At 40.5% G+C, this 20,742-nt stretch overlaps 1 protein-coding gene, 1 long non-coding RNA gene and 3 gene segments (V, D, J or C); 2 read left to right on the top strand and 3 right to left on the bottom strand.

The window, feature by feature from the left end:
• Nucleotides 1-20,742, bottom strand: part of LOC121913208 — an 899,212-nt gene that overhangs the window by 151,414 nt on the left and 727,056 nt on the right.
• Nucleotides 1-20,742, top strand: part of LOC121913212 — a 747,540-nt gene that overhangs the window by 10,345 nt on the left and 716,453 nt on the right.
• Nucleotides 1-20,742, bottom strand: part of LOC121913210 — a 756,822-nt gene that overhangs the window by 23,103 nt on the left and 712,977 nt on the right.
• atf6b (activating transcription factor 6 beta) lies at nucleotides 1,324-20,508 on the bottom strand. Its single transcript, XM_042435824.1, has 17 exons — nucleotides 20,198-20,508; nucleotides 15,734-15,813; nucleotides 12,177-12,258; nucleotides 11,204-11,263; nucleotides 10,944-11,023; nucleotides 10,029-10,239; nucleotides 9,364-9,525; nucleotides 9,033-9,202; nucleotides 7,725-7,904; nucleotides 6,914-6,996; nucleotides 5,903-6,127; nucleotides 4,823-4,930; nucleotides 4,632-4,731; nucleotides 4,262-4,329; nucleotides 3,490-3,589; nucleotides 2,730-2,814; nucleotides 1,324-1,974 (listed from the first exon to the last, which is right to left on the bottom strand). The coding sequence occupies exons 1-17, from the start codon at nucleotides 20,268-20,270 to the stop codon at nucleotides 1,670-1,672; spliced, it is 2,172 nt and encodes a 723-aa protein (XP_042291758.1). The 5' UTR covers nucleotides 20,271-20,508; the 3' UTR covers nucleotides 1,324-1,669.
• LOC121913265 lies at nucleotides 2,713-3,493 on the top strand. The gene is made up of 3 exons (XR_006100273.1): nucleotides 2,713-2,798; nucleotides 3,015-3,093; nucleotides 3,406-3,493. It is a non-coding gene; the product is annotated as an uncharacterized LOC121913265 (long non-coding RNA).

Here is a 20,742-nt window from a genome sequence, read left to right as displayed (position 1 = left end):
CAACAATAACTCGATTAATCGGCAACTATTTAATTGATTTCTGAGTCATTTTTTAAAGAAAAAAAAAAAAAAGTCAGAATTATCTGATTCAGCTTCAAAAACGTGAATATTTTCTGGTTTCTTTCGTCTCTATGACAGTAAACTGAAGATCTTTGAGTTGTGGACAAAACGTCATCTTGGACCTTGATGTACCTGTTATAGACTTAACGATGTAGATCAGAACAAGACACTTAAAGATGTCATGTTGGACCTTTTTCTCACTATTTTCTAACATTTTATAGACGATATTGATAATGAAAATAATATCCTGATTACACATTGCAGTGTTTCCTCACTGAAAAAGCAGCTTTAGTTGTAAATATCTGATTCTTCAACTCGCTGAAAGCAGCCACGTTTCACAGCTGACAGGATCCTGCTTCACGCAGCAGCCGTCAGCGCCGACATCAAACGTCCAGACCGCATGTTTCTTCTCTTTTTCTTCTCTACATGTAGTCTGATTATAACCGAGAGTAACGACGACAACACAACAAATATACAAACTCCACAGAGACCGGGACTGAGCGTGAGGCCGTCAGCGCTTCGTCCTGCTGCAGCTGCACAGTCGCAACGTGTCACACGTTATTATTAATAAACGGTTTTATTGCTGATCTGAATGTCTGAGAACAGACACAGTGCTGATTGTGTAGATAGAAAATTGCAAAAGACATCGATCCTGTTAATCTTTAGAGTAGAGCTGCAACGATTCATTAATAAACCATCCACAGAAAATGCAACTATTTTGATCATTGATTCAGTGTTAAAGTTGTTTTTTAAGCAAAAATACCAAAATATTGATGGTTGTTTGTTCTTAAATGAGAACATTTGCTGCTTTTCTTTGTCTTTTATGATTGGAACTTGACTATTTTATGGTTTTGGCTCCATTTAGATAGTGTAATCATCATATTTCATTATCTTCTGATGTTTTATAGATAGATTATCAATAATGAAAATAACGGTAAGTTGCAGATCTACTTTAAAGATTCTAGTTGCAGCTGTAACTGTGCAGCTCTGCAGCGCCGCCGGACGAAGAGCAACAGTTCATTTAGGAGTTAAAACCGAAACAAACCGATGAAACAAACTTTCAGCTCATCGTCTCTGAGCTTCACCTACGAACGCCACGCTGACCGCTCCGCACTTCATTCAAACGGCACATTTTCACAATTAAATATTAAAACGCAGCACCGTTTCTAAGTGCAGTGTGCTGCCGTGTCTGCATCCAACTTTCATTTTTAGGAATCTATTTTTATATATTAGGATATTTTCTTCTAAAGAGGCTTTTTTTAAAATCTTTTCAACCCTCTCTTGAGGTTTTAAACAGTAACTGCTTCAATTACTGATTAAAATCCTTTTCATATGTGTTTCATGGAGGTTTTCCTGAATTTTCACTTTCCACAAACTACAGGAAACTCAACTTCTGCAGGACGAAGCGACGTGTATAAGCCAGAGGAGAAATGTTACCTGATGTAAAGATGATGAGATTATTATTAAAGAAATGTGTCTCAAGGTTTAAATGTTCGTCTTGGACTTTGTTCCAAGCCTCAAACCTTTAACTGTCACCTCTTCTTCCCAAAACCGCCTGCCTGCCTCTTCTCTACCCATCATCTGCTGTGATCGCCACGGCAACGGCTAATCAGACCCCTTCCGATTGGCTGATGAGATATTCCGCTGGCCGTCGTCGGACAGGTAAAGGTTGCCGCTGAGACGATGACGATGAGGAGGAGGACGAGGAGGGGTGATGCTGGTGACGTCCTCGGAGTGAGGTGTGGTTGCCGTGGTGATGGTGGGGGTTGTGGTGGGCGGAGGGGGGTGGCGGAGGCGGGTCACGGAGGGACGGGGGGACGGCGGAGGACTTGATGGGGACGATGCGGGTGTCCATGACCTCGCAGTCGACCTGCATCATCATCTCGTAGCCCTGAGAGGAATTATAGAGACTCTCTGCGGACGACAAGAGGAAATAAAGTCACACAAACAGTTTCAACAGAGTGATTATCTTCTCACACCTTCTTAAACATCACTTTCAAAGACTTTCCAGACCCAGTTCCCTCAAATTCAAGGACCCAACACGGCATAGTTTGAGACACAGATCAAGGTTAATTACTGTTACAATAAAGACTATCTAAGGTATCTTTCCTTTAACACATCACAGCAAAGCAATATTCTATTCTAACACAAAATATAAAAATTCAAGCACTTTCAATGAACCATGTCTATTTATGTCTGCTTTCAAAAACTTTCAAGGCCTTGATTTGTTTTTCAGATGGTGAGTTGCTAACAGGGATTTAAAGAGCAACAACAAAACCAACACTAACGTGTCCGAAGTGACGTCTGCAGGAGTGTTTACAGGCTGTTCAATGTGATGCAGCTGAGCAGCTAATTAGCTAATTAGCTATCTAGCTGCTAACTGACGTTAACGGTGCACTTTTCCCTGGTGAATATTTGTTAGGTGACTCTTCAACAAGCTGAGCTGCAGGACAACACGTGCGTTCATGTTTATAAGTTAGATAAGAAGGAGACTTTAGCAGGAAGCTAATGTGGGTTGTTGTTCAGAGTCTGTGGCTCTTGTGTTGTGTAGCAGGATGCAGTCAGGCTCAGTGTGACCGTCTGCTGACGACAGAACGCATCAGTGATGTTTTTCTTAAAAGGAAACACAGTAGAAGTGATTTACAGAGCAGATGTGTTGTCAGACTCACCGTTAACAGACATGGCCGGCATGACCAGAGACATTTTGGGTCGGCTGGTCTTATTGTGGCTGATGGCAGGTAACAACAGGTGGTCCTGTTTGGAGAAACAGAGGAGACATTCTGGTTTTATTATGATGGAATATTAAACAGGATAGTCTTGTCTTGTGTGTATGTGTACTACTCATCGCACTGTGGATCACTTGTTTTTTTCATTTTAAGCTTGATATGAGGATATACTTCTGCTTCTGGCTGTTAACTTTTAGATCTTTGAGATCCCTCCAACGTGTTTTACAGGGTAACTTCTTTGTCGTCTTCTTCAAACTTCAGTCTGACTGAATGTGACACGTCAAAGGTGTTTGCTGCCCTCTTCAAGGTGACCACAAATTATTATGTTTTCCCCACACTGACACCTCAACTTGCTGTTCTCATGTTTAAATTATTGTCATCTGGGAGCTTTTAAATAAATCATATCTGTTGTTTATTGAGCTGAATGTAGAAAATAAAAACAGCAAAACCGAGAAAAACTCATGTTCCACCTTTTCTTCCACTTTGAAGAATCCTGTCTTAATATGCAAATGATTTTAGAAATGATCACAAAGTGTAAGAAGTTAATCAAATGAGGAATACTGTCAGATAAACACATTTTAACTGTAAGGGGTTTTTTTTTTGTTTTTTTGCATCTCAGGAGGATTAGTTGGTGTTGAAGCGTTGCAGAGTTTTTCTGGTTTGTCCGGATCGAGCTGTTGAGTCACTTCTCGTGTTGTCATACCCGTCTGAAAGAGACGACGTAGAAGGTGTCCTCTCTGCGGTCGATGGCATCCAGGAAGTCGCTGTACGTGACCTCAGGACCAGCGAGCACCTGCAGCTGACTGCAAACAGACACGGAGACGTCAGGTTCACGGTCACGCTCAGACCGAACGCTCAATACCATCACCACCGTCTGAATAGAGCTGCAACTAGTGATTATTTTAACAATTTATCATTTTGTCTTAAATTTCATAAAATGTTACAGTTTCCTTAAGTCAAAGGTGACATCTTCACATCTTGTTTGCTGTCATTAAATCATCACATCTGAGAGACCAGAACATTTCAGATATAATGTAAAATGACTCTTAAATAAAAACATGTCACTAGTATGACTTTTACTCTTCACGATATCTTTGTCAGCTCAAATCTTTGCTCCTCATCAGCTCGTCTATTTCAGGAAATTCTTACAATATCATATTAACGTTTTCAAAATATGCAAGTTTGTGTTTTGATAAAATGTTTTTCTTTTCATCCTTTTCATCAAACCTTCTAAATAATTATTGATTTATAAATTATTCCTGTTTTTTTTTTTCATTCGTGACTTTTTTTGTTTCATCCAGCTGAAAGAAACACGCTGCTTCACTTTTCACTGGTTTTTCGATTACATAACTGCACCTGAAGATGAAACTTTCTCTCTCTCTCTTGTTGCTGCTGTAAGAAGTTACAGCAGAAATTAACTAATATCTTTTAACAGTAGTTTATGTTTTTTTCTGGTTGCTTTGTGTAATAATCACCTTTCTATGGAGCGGTGCGCCTGGATGGGCAGATATCTGGAGATGTTCGTCTTCCTCAGCTGAGCTTTCTGCATCAAGTCAAAAACAAATCAGTTCATATGAAATTTATCTGATGAGTTTATCTCGAACGGACACAATAAACAGTTACTGCATTCAACACATTTTGTATATAATTCATTCCTACCTTAACTTATCTCAAATTCTGATCCCTGAAATGTGTGCAAATGCTGTTTTTTTTCTTTTTCTTTATAATAAACAGGAAAGTCAAGCCATAAGGAACTATGTTATATTATAAAATAAAAACAGGCTTTATGAAGAGAGAAGAAGAAACGACGTCAGTATTAACAGGAGGATGAAGATGAGTCTCCACCTGGGCGATCTTTGCCTTCTTGGCGATCTTCGGTTTCCCTCCAGACTTCTTGCGGTCGATTTGGTGTCGGTGAACCCAACCTCTCAGCTCGTCCGCCAGCCTGAGGATGAGGAAGAGAAGGAGGAGGGTCAGAGAAGAAATCGACTGTTTGAAACAAAACAAAACGTGTGAAGCCGAAGCGTTTGACTGACCGGAGAGACTCGGAGCGGTTAAACTGTCTGCAGTCTGACGAGCTGAAGTAACGGTCGATGTCCTGCAGAACCAGATCCTTCATGTCACTGAACACATCACTCAGGTTCCTGCGACGACACGCCAAAAACACAAAGATGAATCACATGTTTGAGACGTACGGTAACATTAGTCGAGTGAATTACACGTCAGCGTTTAGAGGAATCCAGCAGAGAAACATGATGACAGTTAAGAGTGACTGAACCAGTTCTGTTAAACTGTCGTCTGCTTTTCTCTCCAGTGGTTGGAGAGCAGATGATGAGATAACCTGTTTCATCAGAGCTGTGCAGCTGCTGCAGCTCTTTTTATTTATTCTGGCTCAACTCTGCAGCACATGAAGTCCTAAAAAGTTTGTTTCAATTTTCTTCCAGCATTTTGCAGGAAAAAAAAATGCTTAAAATGATAAATTGTAAGGTTCATCGCTTCAGTGATAAATGTCAACAACAACAAAGTCACCTGACTAGTCGTATGTTGTTTACTTACAAAGTTAAAGCTAATGAACGAGCTACTCGCTAGCTTGCAAATGCCCAGTTCTCTCAGATCCTACTCTTCCCATAATGCACCTCAGCTTTGTCCATGTTGAGAAACCCTGATGACATCACTGTGACATCACCAGGGTTTTTTCCTCAGACCTTACAGAGCACATTATACAACTATGATGCATTAACTGTGTGAACGTGTGTTTTAATTGAGCTTTAACTTTTATTTACATATGTTGCTTTTTATTGCCTTAATATGTTTTCATATTATGTGTTTTATTTCTTTTATTTTATATTTGTATTGTAATCTTTGGCCTGTCTTGTCCAAATAAAGGTTCAAATGAATGAAACTGATCTTCATGTGTAAAACTGGTGAACTGCTCCTTTAAAAAGGTTTATTTTCTGGTCATCGAGAGCTCAAGTCTCCGCAGCGCTGACGTCCAGACACAAAGAGAAGAAGAAATCAACGAGGAACATTTGAAGTGTTTTTTTTGGTGTAAATCTTAAGTTTAGTGTCTGAACTCAACGACTGGTGATTTCTGGTGTTGAGCTGATTCGTCTCACCTGAACTGATACGACTCTTGTGTGTATCTTTCTGCGTCTCCGTCCTCCTCCGTCTCCGTCTTGTCCTCCTCTCTGCTCGGAGGTTGAACAGACGCCTGTTGTTGCTGCTGTTGCTGTTGCTGTTGTTGTTGTTGTTGTTGCTCCTGTTCGATCTCCAGCAGCCGTCGTCCTGTATATGACACCACACCTTCCTGTAGGTCAGTCGACAGCTTCCTGTCTGTGATGCTGCGGGAAGAAGACCAACAAAGATACACTTTCATTTGGTTGTGTGTCACTGTTGGCATGGAGATAAATCACTGTTTGTATGTATCACTGCTTATATAAAACACTTTAAGAGTTCTGGAGACTTTATTTATGACATGTACCTTTTTTTTAGGCCCTAAATTAATTTTCCAGAAAATATTATCAGTCATTTTAAGGACCAGCATATATTATTTATATATTTAATCTTATTAATTTAATTTATTAAATTAAATTAATGTTTTTAAATTTATTTTTTTTTTATAAATTTTATTTTATTTATATTTTTAAATATAATATTTTTTAAAGTATTTTTCTATATAAATATTTTTTGTATTTTATTCCTCATGGATGATAAAAAGAAACTGATTTTTTTTTGTTGTTTCTTTGTTTTTGACTTGAAATGTGACTCTCAGACCAAACAGTAAAAACAGCTGATTTCTCAGCGAGCTCTGAGTGGACGCTATCCTCCCACAATGCAATGCGCAGCGGAAACAGATGAGGGTAAAACTGCACACACAGAGGGCAGCGATGACACGCCTCATAGCGGTACAGCTGCTGGAATATCATCAAAATAAGAAGAATAAGAATAAGAATAAGAATAAGAATAAGAATAAGAATAAGAATAAGAAGAATAAGAAGAAGAAGAAGAAGAAGAAGAAGAAGAAGAAGAAGAAGAAGAAGAAGAAGAAGAAGAAGAAGAAGAATAAGAATAAGAATAAGAAGAAGAAGAGCAGATGAGGAGGAAGCTGAGGAAAGCGCTGCAGATACCTGACGGGTCCGAAGCTGAAGGTCATGAACAGCAGAACGGCCATGACGCACACGGCTCTCTTGTTAGTCGCCGAGTCGCTGCCCTGAAAACCACAAACACACGAGATTGACTAGATTTAAATGAAGCTGTTTGTTAATAAAATACTGAATATAAACAGACACACGTGGAAAAACATACACAGAAGCAAAAACACTCAAAACATTTAACAGAAAAGAGAAACTAAACTTTAAATGTCTTGTTGTATTTTATCCTGTAATAACTGGATTCTCTCCAGATTTACTCGTGTCAATCATTTAATCTTTAATGTTGTTTTATTAAATGATTTCCAGCATCAAAGGTTTACAGGTTTCTCCTCCTGCAGCTCAGTCTGACCTTCATCTCTCTTCTTCTCTGACTGATTTCTTCCTGTTCAGAATCTCTCCTTTAATCGCAGCTTTTACTGATTTATCATAATGTACTGAGTGAAGAACTTCAGAACTCTATTTGACTGAAACAAAATATATCACAAAAATATCTCAATAATTTAGTCGAGCAGCAGAAAATGAATCATCAACTATTCTGATAGTTTTTCAAGCAGAACGTTCGCTGGTTCAAAGCTCTCAAATGTGAGAATTTGTTGCTTTTCTTTGTTATATATTACTGTAAATGAATTATTGTGGAGTTTTGGACTGATGGTTGGACAAAATAAGATGTATTTAAGATCTTGGTTATTTAATATCTATTTAGTATTCAGTGCTTTTGAGGACTTTTCAGAGTTTACAACTTCACACCGAGACGGTTGAAGCACTAAAGGCGGCGTCGTCTCCTCACCTCTTTCCCAGCCAGTCTCTCCCTCAGCGCCTGGTTCTCCCTGCGGAGCCGCTCGTTCTCCTGCTGGGCCTCCCTGAGCTGGGCCTCCAGGTTCTGCAGGTACTCCTTCTTCTTCTTCCTCGACTGGCAGGCCGACTCCCGGTTCTTTATCATCCTCTGCTGCCGCTTCAGCACCTTCATCTGCAGGAGGAGGAGGAGGAGGAGAGAGAGAGAGAGAGAGGGGGAGGGAAGGCGGAGGAGGGGAAAGATGGCGGGGGAAGTAGAGAGGAGTAAGGAGGAGGAGGGAAGAGAAGAGGAGAGAGAGAACAAAAGTAGAGAAAGCTAGAGTTGAATAGGTGTTAGATAACGTGACACCCTGAGGCTGAGACTCTTCATATATCACAACCTTTATGTAAGACAGCTGCTGCAGTCTGTTACCAAACTTCCCCTCACACGTGTCCGTACAGCGCACAGCGTTTCTGACTAAATCTTATATATGTGACTCCAAACAGGCGGCTGTCTGCAGCACTGCTGTGTATTTCTTCCAGATTGATTACAATGATTTAACCTTAGAAACAGATACAGACACCTAACCTGAGTTGAACTCATCTCAAACTTTAGAACAATACTTTCACACCACATAGAATTTATCATACAGGTCAAAGAACGATAGCGAACCAGTAGACCTACAATTATTTATTAAGTACATGAATTTATTGACATTTTTATCTGCACCGAGCTGTAAATAACTATAATTCCTAATAATATAATCAATCAACTGGTGTGACGTGGACCAGATAAGCAGCAGAGAATGAATGTAATAACCATCTCTTATTTATCATCTTTTGGTTTTGATTCACTGCTTTTATCAGCAGTTATAAAACCAACATCACAGAAACAAACGCAGATGTATCTGAAGCAGACTTTACTACTCGTCTTAGTTTTCATTAACTTTATGTTATGGTTATGTATTTATATGCAGCTGTCCTGTTGTATTTATGAGTTTTCATTTGTCTGTGCTCTTTGCTGTTATTCTGTATTTGTTTGGATTTTGCTTTGATTGTTTTAATGTTTATCTTGATATTTGAATGTGTAGATCACAGGAAGGTTAGCGACTATAGCAGAAGCTAAAGTGGATCCAATAAAGACCTCCATCTTTCCTTATTGTATATTATATCTCATCAAGCCAAACATTGACACATTAAGCAGTTTGGTATATTTTCTTAAATGGAAAAGACTTAAACCATGTTTATATTTCCCAAACTAAAGTAATGACAAACAGATTCTTTAGTTTGTGTGTCTGGTTGTGATGTGATGAACCCTACTCACATCGATGTCGTTTGAGTTGTTGCCGGGTAACGTCGTGGTCGCCGGGACGATGGGTTTGCTGGCGGGCTGGGCCGTGGGGCTGGAGCAGTGCTGGGGGATGCTGGGAGAGACGGGCTCCATCTTGACGATGGCCGGAGCCGAACCGAGGCAGACGGACTGAGACAGAACGACTGGAGGAGGAAGGGTTGACGTTATACTTCCTGTTTACATAGCTGGTTGCTTCTTATTGGACGGCGTTAAAAAGATGTTTCCAAGTAACCGATAAACACGTTACTAACATGTTTCTGTGTGATATTTTTGCACATAAAATCGACTAAACTCTCTCTCTCACCAGGTCTGGTCTGGTCCATGGAGGGGAGGCCCTGCAGTATGAGGGTCTTGGCCGGCGCGGGGGTCTGGGGGACGGGGAGCGAGGTGACACACACAGGTCTGGGCTGGATGGGAGGTTTGGCGCTCAGGATGGTGCTGGCCTTCAGCGTGGACGAAGGCAGGACTGAAGGAGAGACGTTAGAAATAATCTTTACATCTGAGACACATCGGATTTTTATTCTGATTTAATTAAAGCAAATCAAACAGTAGAATAACATAAACATCTAATATTAGACATCTAGTGTAGATTTTAGACGCTTTTGACTGCTTTACACTATTTACACCATCAACACAAATGATGACTGAGGCTCCATCATCATCAAAACAGCATTTTATCATCTGAGTAACATCTGTAAAGACTGATAAACACATGTATAACTAGCAGGCTGGAACACTGTAACACTGATCTACTGATGAATACAATAAATCAGCTACAATTAATTCATAATTCTGCTGCATGAGTGCCGACTAGGACCAGACAGAGAGGAAACATTACACCTAGTTATCAAAAAACTACATGTTATCCCTCACAGCGATGGTAGAGCTACGTTAATTTGATAAATCACTCAGTTCTGATCTCTAGCGGAGGTCAGCTGGTACGGGACCCGACCCGGGTTAGGAACCTACCGGTGGCCTGCGTCTGGATCCCGCCGATGACCGCCGGGATCTGCGTCGTCAGCGGCGTCTGTAGCTGCGTCTGCGTCACCGCGGTAATCTGCGTCTGCCGCGGGCCGACCGCCGACGTCGCCACGGTGACCTCCATGGATCCCAGCGGAGGCGACAGCACGTCTCCGTACATGTACGGAGGAGTCGGAGGGTTTTCACCTTTGACTGTGATCTGGACAGCGGAGACTCAAGTCAGATCGACGTGTCTGCAGCTCTTCTTGTTTGTCATTTTATGTGTTTTGCTGTGTTTGATTTTACAGCTGGTTGTGATCTGAATTAAGTCTCGTTAACCTCGATCTTTGCTTGTCGTCTTAATTTGTTACTTGTCTTTGTTCTGTCTGAGCCTGAAGAATGAGCTGCTTCATCGTAGGAGGAAAAGTTAAAGAGTAACTTTAAAGTCGTTGTTAAAAAAAAGATGTTAAACTACTGGAGGTCAACTGGAACAAGATTGTCAGGGAGTGTCGAGTTACTCTTTAAGCCTTCACTGAAGATACAAACAGTCAGATATAAGAAAACATGAGCTGCTCACTGATCACTTCTTCAACTCATCAATAAAAATCAACTGTTTAGCAGCTGCTCTAATAATGAAAAATTACAAACTATACTAGAGGAAATAAATGAGTTGATTCCTCTCAAACTTTTTTTTTAACTTTGTATTATATAAAAGTATATTTTTTTATCTTGAAAAACTATGTAATTGGTTTAATCTGCTGTTCAGTTTATTTCATACATGAAGGACTTTTTTCCTTTTTTCATTTCAGTAACAATGTTCTGAATTTATTGTAAATTCATGTGTTTTGGCAATAAAGCAGCCTGAATGTGAGTCTAATAAGCCGCAGCAGCTTCTTTCAGAGTCAAACTCAAACATAAACACACCTGTGGATCTGGAGATGAAGCGGAGCAGTCGGACCCCAGAGAGGACGCTGGAGACGGAGGCTCTGCTTTCACCTGGAACACTGGACACAAACACAGGAAGATGAATTATTATCATTACTCAATGCTGAAAGCTGTGACAGCTTTGTATGTGATGCTGAAGTTGAAATAAAATCCCCCCCAAAAAAAGAGACACATATTTTAGCATAACTGTTTTTGTTCGATAGATAAATTGGGTTTGAAAATACCAGAGAAGAACTTACACATTTCCACCGGTAAAGCCTGAGCAATGGTCATCTCACTTTTTATCACAGGAGCGTCTCCTTCAGAGAAAACGACAAGACACACAGACAGGAAACAGTGAATATATCAGCATCACCCGTGTCCTGCCACCTGCTGGTTAAAGTGAAGGGGGTTAGCCTCGAAGTTAGCGACGATGGGTTAGCCTGACCTGACCAGGCTCCCTTAAGGTGGACTGACCTTTAAGGTGGACCTGCTATTCTCATTAGTGACAATCTCAAGTAGCATCACATGACATGATTAATGGCTAATTATCTGTGAACTCCCTCTGTTCTTCTTCATGCTTCTATGAGCCTTTTTTCTGCCTCTTTCCCAGTCGATGATCACGGAGGCTGCGGTAGAAATGAAAGTTTTCACAGCGTTTTGGGTGCAGATTCAGGAGGTTTATCTCCGCCCGGTTACTGCAAGTTACAGTAACGCACACTAAACTGATATAACAGCTACACGAGTCGTGTGTTTTACCTGCGAGACTTGTATTCTAATGCTGTTGTTCGTTGTTTGTGATGTGAAGACGTCAGTGAAATAAAAAGTTCACGTCCTGGTATCGGTTCGGTTATAAAATCCAAACACACCGCAGAGCTTTGACAGCGCTGCCAGCCGGAGAGACGATCACACGGTAGAGACGCAGAGAAGCTGGTACCTGTCTGTTTAAACAGGAGTTTAACTGACTTCACTGCACTATTATACTTACATATATATACACACACACAGTAAAACGCTGTCTGAGATTCAATCAATCAAGTGGCAGAATACATATTTAAAAATGTGTTATTAAAGCAGTTGATGTTCAAGTCAGCTGTGTAAAAGGTGACTAAAGGTTTTCCAGGTCTGACCGGCCGCTGTGGCAGAGGTGAAAACAAAGCGTCTCATGTTTCACAGACGTGAGGACGCTTGAGGCGTGAGAGCAGAACGTTCCCTGTGTGTTTCATTCTGTACCTGTGAGCAGATTGTCGTCAAGGTGTTGCCATGGCGACGTGGGGTTGTCAGGATCGAGAGTGAGCACGAGGTCGTTGTCAAACTGCGAGAGGTTGGGAGAAGAAGAAGAAGAAGAAGAAGAATAAGAGGGAGAAGAGACAGAGAGGGTGGAAAAAGAAGTCAGGAGGAGAATTAGACCAAACAACTGCTGGATTAGTCAGTATGTCAACACCTGTGTGTGTGTGTGTGTGTGTGTGTGTGTGTGTGTCTGTGTGTGTGTGTGTGTGTGTGTGTGTGTGTGTGTGTGTACACCTCCTCCACTCAGCCAACCGACAAACGATTAGCCTGATTATCTTCTGATCCATCATCTGTACCTACTGATGGTTACAGACCTGTCTTTTCTCTGCCGGCTGTAAGATACACAATGATTCATTTTAGCCTGACAGTCTGTCTGTGTAGGTGGAGGAGCGCACACACACACGCACACACACACACAGACCCAATGACTTCTAACCTAAAGGCATAAGGATGTCAAGGAAACATTGGACAGGACTAAAAATGCCTTTTCAGCAGCAGTCACAGAGAGAAAATGAATAATTTTGGAGATTAACACGTTTCTTTTTATTTTCAGATACAATCAGACCACCTGAACCTGGACGGACCATCCTCTCTTCTTCTGCTAGTAACCATACACTAAGTTCACAGTTCAGTATGTACCTCAGTTTTGGGGTCATGGTTCGGTATGATTTTGATACAGTAGGAAAAGAAAAGAAAGGTAAAAAAAAAACATTTTCATTTTGATAAAATGTAAAGATCCATCTATGGCTCATTGGTCGTAACTATTACTCAAACAGTTCAGTTGTTCCGCAGTGGAACAAGAAAACAACCTTTCTGTTTCTTACGAGGAGTCAGGACACCTGCTGACAGCTGTGTTATGCTGATTTATACTCTAACTGTATATAAAGTAGTGTAAACTAGCTCCACCTCCAGCAGCTACAACAGTAACATGGTGCTCTAACACTGATGCTTCACTATTAATAATCTAATGATGTCACGGTATTGTTTCACTACGGAGCATATGTTATGGGTCTTGGCTAAGTTAACATGAGCATGCTAGTTGTTCGCTGCCAAAACGTTCCAGGTGAAACTTGTGCTCTAGAATTATTGTTCCACATGTCGGAGTAAGTGGGTTATTAAACTATTATGACAGATATTGTTTGGGTCTCAGAGCGCATGGACCGAACCGTAACGTTCGTACGGTAACGGTTCAGGACGAATACACGTACTGTTACACCCCTATAGCCCACTATCTCTGAAGTCGTATCTCTTAAGTCGTATTTTTGGGAGAAGCTGTTTCCTTTAAGTTGCTCTCCTCTTGTCTTTCTCTTTCGTATACAATCAGAGTCTGAGTTGGTCAGAAATGCCCCTAAAAATGTGTAAAAATATGTATCTGGACTTGTCTGACCAATGTTAACTTTTACTGTTTTTTTTGAGAACTATTAATTTTGTTGACATAATAGAAACTTAAACTCTGCTTCAAAATTATAATTCACACATATCATTGCATTAGATTTATTTGATGTTATTCAGGTATGGTGTCACTGCTATGATAATGCTTTCTTAATAGATTTAATTACAGATTACGCAATTAAGATTTATTAAGTTTTTCATGATGTGTTGGTGAAATTCCCATTGGCAACAGAAATGAGTGAATATTCAACTTGTAAGTGCGTAAATTTCAGATATTCAATAGAAATAAAATTAAATTATCTCCCTTTTATTTGAAGGTGAGTTTTTTTCTCCACACAAAGGAATTAATTAGTAATCAATGCAGTCCTTCAAAAGAGCGCCGAGGATGCTGTTTCTTTTGAAACACGCCTCGAAAAACTTTTACAACTGTCAGGCAGCTGTTGCTCTACTTCTGCCTCGTTGGCCTACTGACCGCTGCTGCTGCTGCTGCTGCTGCTGATTTCTCTCGGTCTTATCAGATAGTCGTGATAGTCGTTCATGCATTCTGGACGTTGTCCTTATTTCTTTTTTTTTTTATGGCTGAGCACTGAAAGCTCCAGAAAGAGCAAAGACCGCCAAGACGCCTCAGCCACGAGCCAAACCACACCATTTGAATATACATTATTTTTGTAATCTCCTATTTTTATTGCGTAGTTAAATCTTAGTCTAGAGCTCCATGCATCCAACCCTGCAGCCACCGAGACTGAGACGTCTCCCTGCTGCATGTGTCTACTACGCAGCCTCAGCTAGTCTGAGACTGGACTCACACTGCTGAAGAAGTGCTGAACCAGAGTGCTTCACTCAAACTGCAACATCCTCATCATCAGTCTTTCATCACCACGGAAACAGCAGGAAAACCATCTACCATGGTTCTGTCTCAGAGATGCAAGAGCTACTGAAATTACATTTTCATTGGCTGTAGGTAGAGTTCATTCATTCTGTCAGCAAGAACTTGTTCATTTAATTTACACATTCATTCATTTTAGTTGTATATAAGTATACATATACATACACACATATATATATATATATATTCATCTCCATCCGTCAGTAGCTAAATACATATCTTGGTTTGTAGCCAAGTCTTTGTATCTGTGTATTCCTTTATATCACAGATGGAGCTCACTATATTCAGAGTTCATGACGTTCAGATATAAGACTGATTATTTTCATCTAATTATTGTTCCTCCTCATTAATTAATTAATTAATTCATTATTAATTAATGGAGGTGGTGCCCCAATTAACCAGTAGTTAATATTAATTTCAAGTGTAGTTTTATTCCTACAAGGCAGCAAAACAGAAAGTGAAAGTGTCCAATTACACATTGAACAGTTTCAGAAGGAAGTTCAGATTTTATGGCTTAAACTAGCCATTATTTTCATTATTGATTAATCTGTCAATCATTTTCTTGATTAATCGATTAGTTGTTTGGTCTGCAAAATGTCAAAAAATGGTGAAAAAAAAATCAACAGTCCACAATTCAAAGATATTCAGTTTACTGTCAGAGACGACTAAAGAAAAACATTCACATTTGAGAAACTCAAAACGATTAATCGATTATCAAAATAGTTAATTGCAATTAATTTACTAGTTAGCAACTAATCAACTAATCAACTAATCATTGCAGCTGTAATTGATATCATATCGTATCATTTGGAGTGGAACTCTGAGCAGCTGGTGATCAGCTGATCACAGACGTCAGTAGGATTCATCCTCTGGGGAACCTGAACATCTGTCCAACATTTCATGATAAACCATCCGAAGGTTGACGAGATATTTCACTCGGCACCAACAGACAGATCAACAGACCCGACTAAACACATGTTATTTTACTTTTCTTTTTGGTGGCTGTAAGCATAAAAAAAAACCTGCCAGGTAAAGATTCCAATTTATCATATTTTTCTTGTATTTCTACTGAAATGGCAGCGCTGGGATTGACTGTGTTACATGAAAAGACAGTAACTGAGTGAAGGTATCAGACTGAACCGTGTGAAGGTGTCAGTTACACTCTCAGTCCCGGACAGAAAGCAGAGCTGTGAGCTGTGACACTTTCTTTTGTCTCACGTACCGACGCTTCGTATTTCATCCCTCGGCCGAAGTCTCCGTCCTCTCCCTCCTCCATGCTCTCGCACTGGTACAGGCAGGCATCTGAGGAGAGACACAGCGTCACATTTAAACACATGAGAGAGAGACTGACCGACATGCAGCGAAGAAAACACAAATATTTATTAATCCAGGTTACCCAGAAATATGTTAACACACGCTAGAAGAGACTGAGAGGACCGGATGAGGAGTTTTAAATAAAACAGCACAAACGTGATTCAAGCACTGATGTTACTCAATGTATGATTCAAGTTACTTGACATCAATTTAATCTGATTTTGTGGCAAATACAGGCTCCATCTGTGGCTAAAAAACACTTACTACAGGAAGACGTCCACTGAATTTCACAAATTGTTTATCTTTATTATCAATGAATCTGTTGATTATCTTCTCAATTGATCAGTTAGTTGTGAAATATGTTGATCACTGTTTCTCAAACATGTTTTGTTCTGACCAGCAGTCCACAACCTAAAGATGTTCAGTTTACTGTCACAGACGACTAAAGAAGCAGAAAACATTCACACTTATTGACTCCTGACACTGAGCTGAAGGCCGCGTCTACACCTGGTTGTAATACGTGATGTGTATCTGCATGATGACATCACATCCACAGGTTTTGCATCTACACCTGGTGTTAAAGCACGTTCTTGTTTTCTCAGCTGTTTCCTGCACTGTGATCAGAGCTCAGTAAGTAAATTATTTAGGAGAAGCTGGCGGCTCGTCAACAAACATCGCTGATTGAGGGAAACTGCTGCCACAAATAGTTTATTCTTTGTAAGGGAAGACTTCTAGCGACTGTTGCTACTTGTGGCTTTTCCAGAGCTTGTTCTAGCCGGCTGACACCCATCACCAACGCCAGCCTGACCTCCTGATTGTACATCGGTGTTACAGAGTTCCTCACAGAATGAATCAGTGTCATTAGCTGATACGAGCTGCTGTCCAACACGTTTGTCACTTTAACCATCAAAAGCCATAATTAGTAGCGGCTCAAACCGGCTGAATGTTTTCTACTCTGATCTGATCTTTGTGAATGTCGGAGTGGAACAAGTCTGTGTGTTTCTGAACTCAGAGTCCCTCGCAGCGGTTTGCCCAAATTATTTTTCACATTCACACACTAGAAGAAGAGCAGCGCTGCGACACTGGCAGGCCGAGGTGAACGGAGAGGACACAGAGAGGATCTGACTTTTCTTGCTGTATAAAATATACCTGGATCAGCCCTGTTATCGACCCCCAGACTGGTTTGGGACGTCTCTTTATATAAAATATTGATCCTCTTGGAGAATTTTATCCACCCCTACGTTCAGGCTGCATCTCTGTCGATGCAACTGCTGACACACAGATCCATCTCTAACTGATTTACTGCTCTACATGTTTAACATCACACGCTGCTCTCACTCACTCAGCCTGGCTGTAAACGCGACCCTGTGTGCCATCCCATCGTTTCTCCCATCATGCCTTGCGTGTTTAAAGCAGGTAGAGGTGAAAACAAGTCTGAACTTTGAAACTAGGACAAACAGGGTACACTTGTGCTTTTTATTGAGCCCACATCCTGTCAAAGAGTGCGGGTGTGAAATGAAGTTCTTTCACAGCAGCGTGTGGTTGATCATTGTCGGCTAATATCGTTTTCACACGTTGGCGCCGCAGATCAGTGGAAATATGACACACAGCTGCACACGGTATCAAGACTACAACAAAAATTCATGTTTGAAATATCCTTTAAACAACCGTCTCTAAATATCAATAATAATCTGATATATATGGTGTTTTAGAGCCCAACAGTCTGCTTGTTCAAGACAGGTGGATTTTTTTTAAAACGGATGCATCTTTTCATCACGATACGTCCGACTCAGACTGTAGGCTGTGTGTGTAGTAGTGTTGTAGTGGTGTTAGTCAATTAATCGACTGAGAGAAGATTAAACAGCTGCTATTCTGATAATCAAATAATTGTTTTAGTTCAGCAAAAATGGCCCAAATTTGCAGAGGATTTGAAGCTTGACTGAGTCTTACACAACAAACTGAACTGAATCTTTGTGGTTTGGATTGTTGATCAGAAAAAAACTAGATACGTGAAGACGTCTCCGTGGTCTCTAGTCAGACATTTTATTGACAAAAAAGATTCACAGCTGATGAAAACGCTCATTTCAAATGCAGCTCTAGTTGGTTTTGGTCTTAATCTCTTAACACTGAAAAGATAAAATAACTTTTTTCTTTAAAGTCCTCATCGTCAGAGCTTTCTTCTGTGTTTTACAGCTCGTCTCTATTAGTCTCACTGCTGCTGCTTTGACCCAGTTCTCTCATGAGGATCATTAAAGTTTCATCTAATCTAATCGAGTTTATTGCCTGACTGCAGAAGACCGACAACAGGGCAGTAAAATTCCTTTTGTCAACCAGTCACAGTAGGTGGAAAATCTCACCGTTCTTACTGTTTGTCTGCTGAATCTACTTAAAAGAGCAGAGAGAACTTGTACAGATGGATGTTTATCTGTCCAGATGGCTCATTGTAAGAAACCAGGAGCAGCTAGCATTTAGCAGCATTTAGCAGCGTGTGACTGGTTCTCACATCACAATAATCAAGGTCTCATTATGAGATGTAGGTTAACTCTTATCTGCAGGCCTGTGTGATAACTCAACATTATCACTTATCTTATGCAAGAACGTTATTGTTTCGTTTTGAGGTTTTGCTGGTACGACTCTTCCACGTCGCATTCAATGAACTCTCTCAACTGCACGAACTGTGTCAATCTGTGGTTTCAGCCTGATGATGCTTTCATCAGCATCATTGACGCCCCTAAAACGTCCATATGAGGCGGACAACTGTGCACAAAGTTTCATTCACAAAAATGTTCCCGAGGAGTGAAAAGAAGAAATCAGCAGACACATTTATCACAGTCAGTAGTCGGATTAGAGGAGCGGAAACAACCGGAGAACATCTTTCTAAATCAAAACGCTCCGTGACTAATATGAGAGGCGTCATGTGACAGTCGGAGAGATATTAGAGGAGAGAATATTACAGCTTACAGTAGGTGATGTTACACTGTTTACTGCTGCTGACATGTAGCCTATAAGTGGCTGCACTAAGAAACTCAGTAAACTTGCAGCCACGATGATGATGATGATGATGATGATAATCGTGACTCGTACGACATAACGGAGCAGCGGCAGGTAAATCCAGCCCTCCAATAAAAATATTTGTCCCATTAACAAAAGCTGAAGTTTTCCCTCTTACAGATGACATCAAATATTTTACATGTATCATCATGAATCTACAGTAGACACGGATGTAAACACAAGACTCATGATGAATAACAAAAGGTAAATAACATCATTTGGCAGATCTGAGCAGAAGCTGTTTTATGAACAACATGTCAGGATGTGTTTTCACGCGCCGGTATGACATCATCATCACCTCCCCATTCCCAGTAAGCAGCGCTGAGGAAAACTGGCCCATTGTTGAGCCTGACTGCTGACCCCTGTAATAGAGGACTATAGATATCACACTCTCATTGTTCAGTTCCACACGCAGCATCGTGAACTATAACGCAAGTAAAAATGAAGACTTGAGAAGCTAAATAGGTGCATGTCAGACAGATTCAGCGGGTAAAACCAGATAAGGTTTGTAGTAGAAGCACAGTTGGATTAACCTCCTATGTTGTTGGGCCCCTATTGACCCCCACTATACACTCATTTAATAGAAACACCTGTACAATCTAATGCACCCAATAAACTAGCTCTAGTGCTTCTAATATTCTGCCCCCCTCATGTATGTTAATGGAGTAGACAAAATATTAAGAATATTAGGATTAGGAGTGAATTACATCACCAACTACAACCTCAATAATAAACATAAAGTAGAATTATCACCTTTTTGACAATGGGTGTTCCTAATAAAGTACTCAGTGAGTGTATATGATAGTACTCTCAACAATTTGGCAATTATTTAACCATTTTATACACAGAACAATCAATGGATTATTAAAGAAAGTAATAGTTGGTGGCAGTCTTGCAGTACTCTTGTGATGTATGAACAGGAGGAATGATTACAGAGAGGAAAACCTCTTTCACTGTTCGTTGAGGCTCCTGACTGTTGTTTTAAGACACTTGAAAAAAAAAAATTGTGAATCTGTCCTTTAATGTGAGATCACGCTTCCACCCACTTGTGTTAAAGATAAACTGACATATCCGGGTCTGCAGACCGAGGAAGCGCACACACATCCACACTTAACCCGCGTGTATCGGTCAGCTAACTACTTTCAACACCTCATTTACTATAAAAACCATTTTATATCCAAAACACACACACGCTGCAGGTGAAAGTGAACCGTTAAAGACGTTTTAACGGCTCGCATCGTTATCCACACAGCCGTTATCGCTTTGTATCGTTGACATGTGCGTTTATTTCCCTTTATGGTGGCTTTAGATGATAACTTACCCCAGTCTTCGCTCGTCAGGAGGTTATCAGCGAAGAAACGAGTGTCCAAATCAGACAGTAAATCCGTACTCATCGCCACACAGGCGGAGTGTTTGGAGAGCAAGATAACAGCTAACGTTAGCTAAACAAACACAGACAGTACAGCCGCTAGCTTTACCATTAAGATATCTGAATGATATTAGGCGTGAATAGCATTTATAATTCAAGCTAACTGAGAATTTTCTAAAAATGTAAGATTGGTATTTTTGTTTCGTTTGTCTTTCCGGACGATCTATCGGTCCTTCCCTTTGGCTTTTAGTCTCGCATATGACAAACAAGGAAACGTACTCTCTGAAAAATCCCCGCCCACTCGTAACGGGACAGCCAATGACAGCAAAGCTTTTTGTGATTGACTAGTCAAAAGACCAATGAGATTAATTCAGAGAGATAGCGATTGGGGGCCTCAGCTAACGTATTGTTGAGGGGGGGTTAAACGTGATTTGGCCCAATCGAACGGCCGCATTTTGAGTGACAGTAACACTCAACCAATGAACATGAAGGAATTC

The sequence above is a fragment of the Thunnus maccoyii genome, chromosome 15 (assembly GCF_910596095.1).
Source record: "Thunnus maccoyii chromosome 15, fThuMac1.1, whole genome shotgun sequence".
In the NCBI taxonomy this organism is placed as follows: Eukaryota; Metazoa; Chordata; class Actinopteri; order Scombriformes; family Scombridae; genus Thunnus; species Thunnus maccoyii.
The sequence above is the reverse complement of the archived record's forward strand: the minus strand, read 5'-3'. Positions and strand labels throughout refer to the sequence as shown.

Bases quoted from the DNA above. Each gene is read 5' to 3' on its own strand.
- atf6b (XM_042435824.1), bottom strand. From the start codon at position 20,270: ATGAGTACGGATTTACTGTCTGATTTGGACACTCGTTTCTTCGCTGAT. The intron at 4,931-5,902 runs GTGAGACGAATC...GTGTCGTCGCAG, and splicing joins CAAGAGTCGTATCAGTTCAG to GAACCTGAGTGATGTGTTCA. The intron at 4,330-4,631 runs GTGGAGACTCAT...GACTTGATGCAG, and splicing joins AGAAGGCAAAGATCGCCCAG to AAAGCTCAGCTGAGGAAGAC.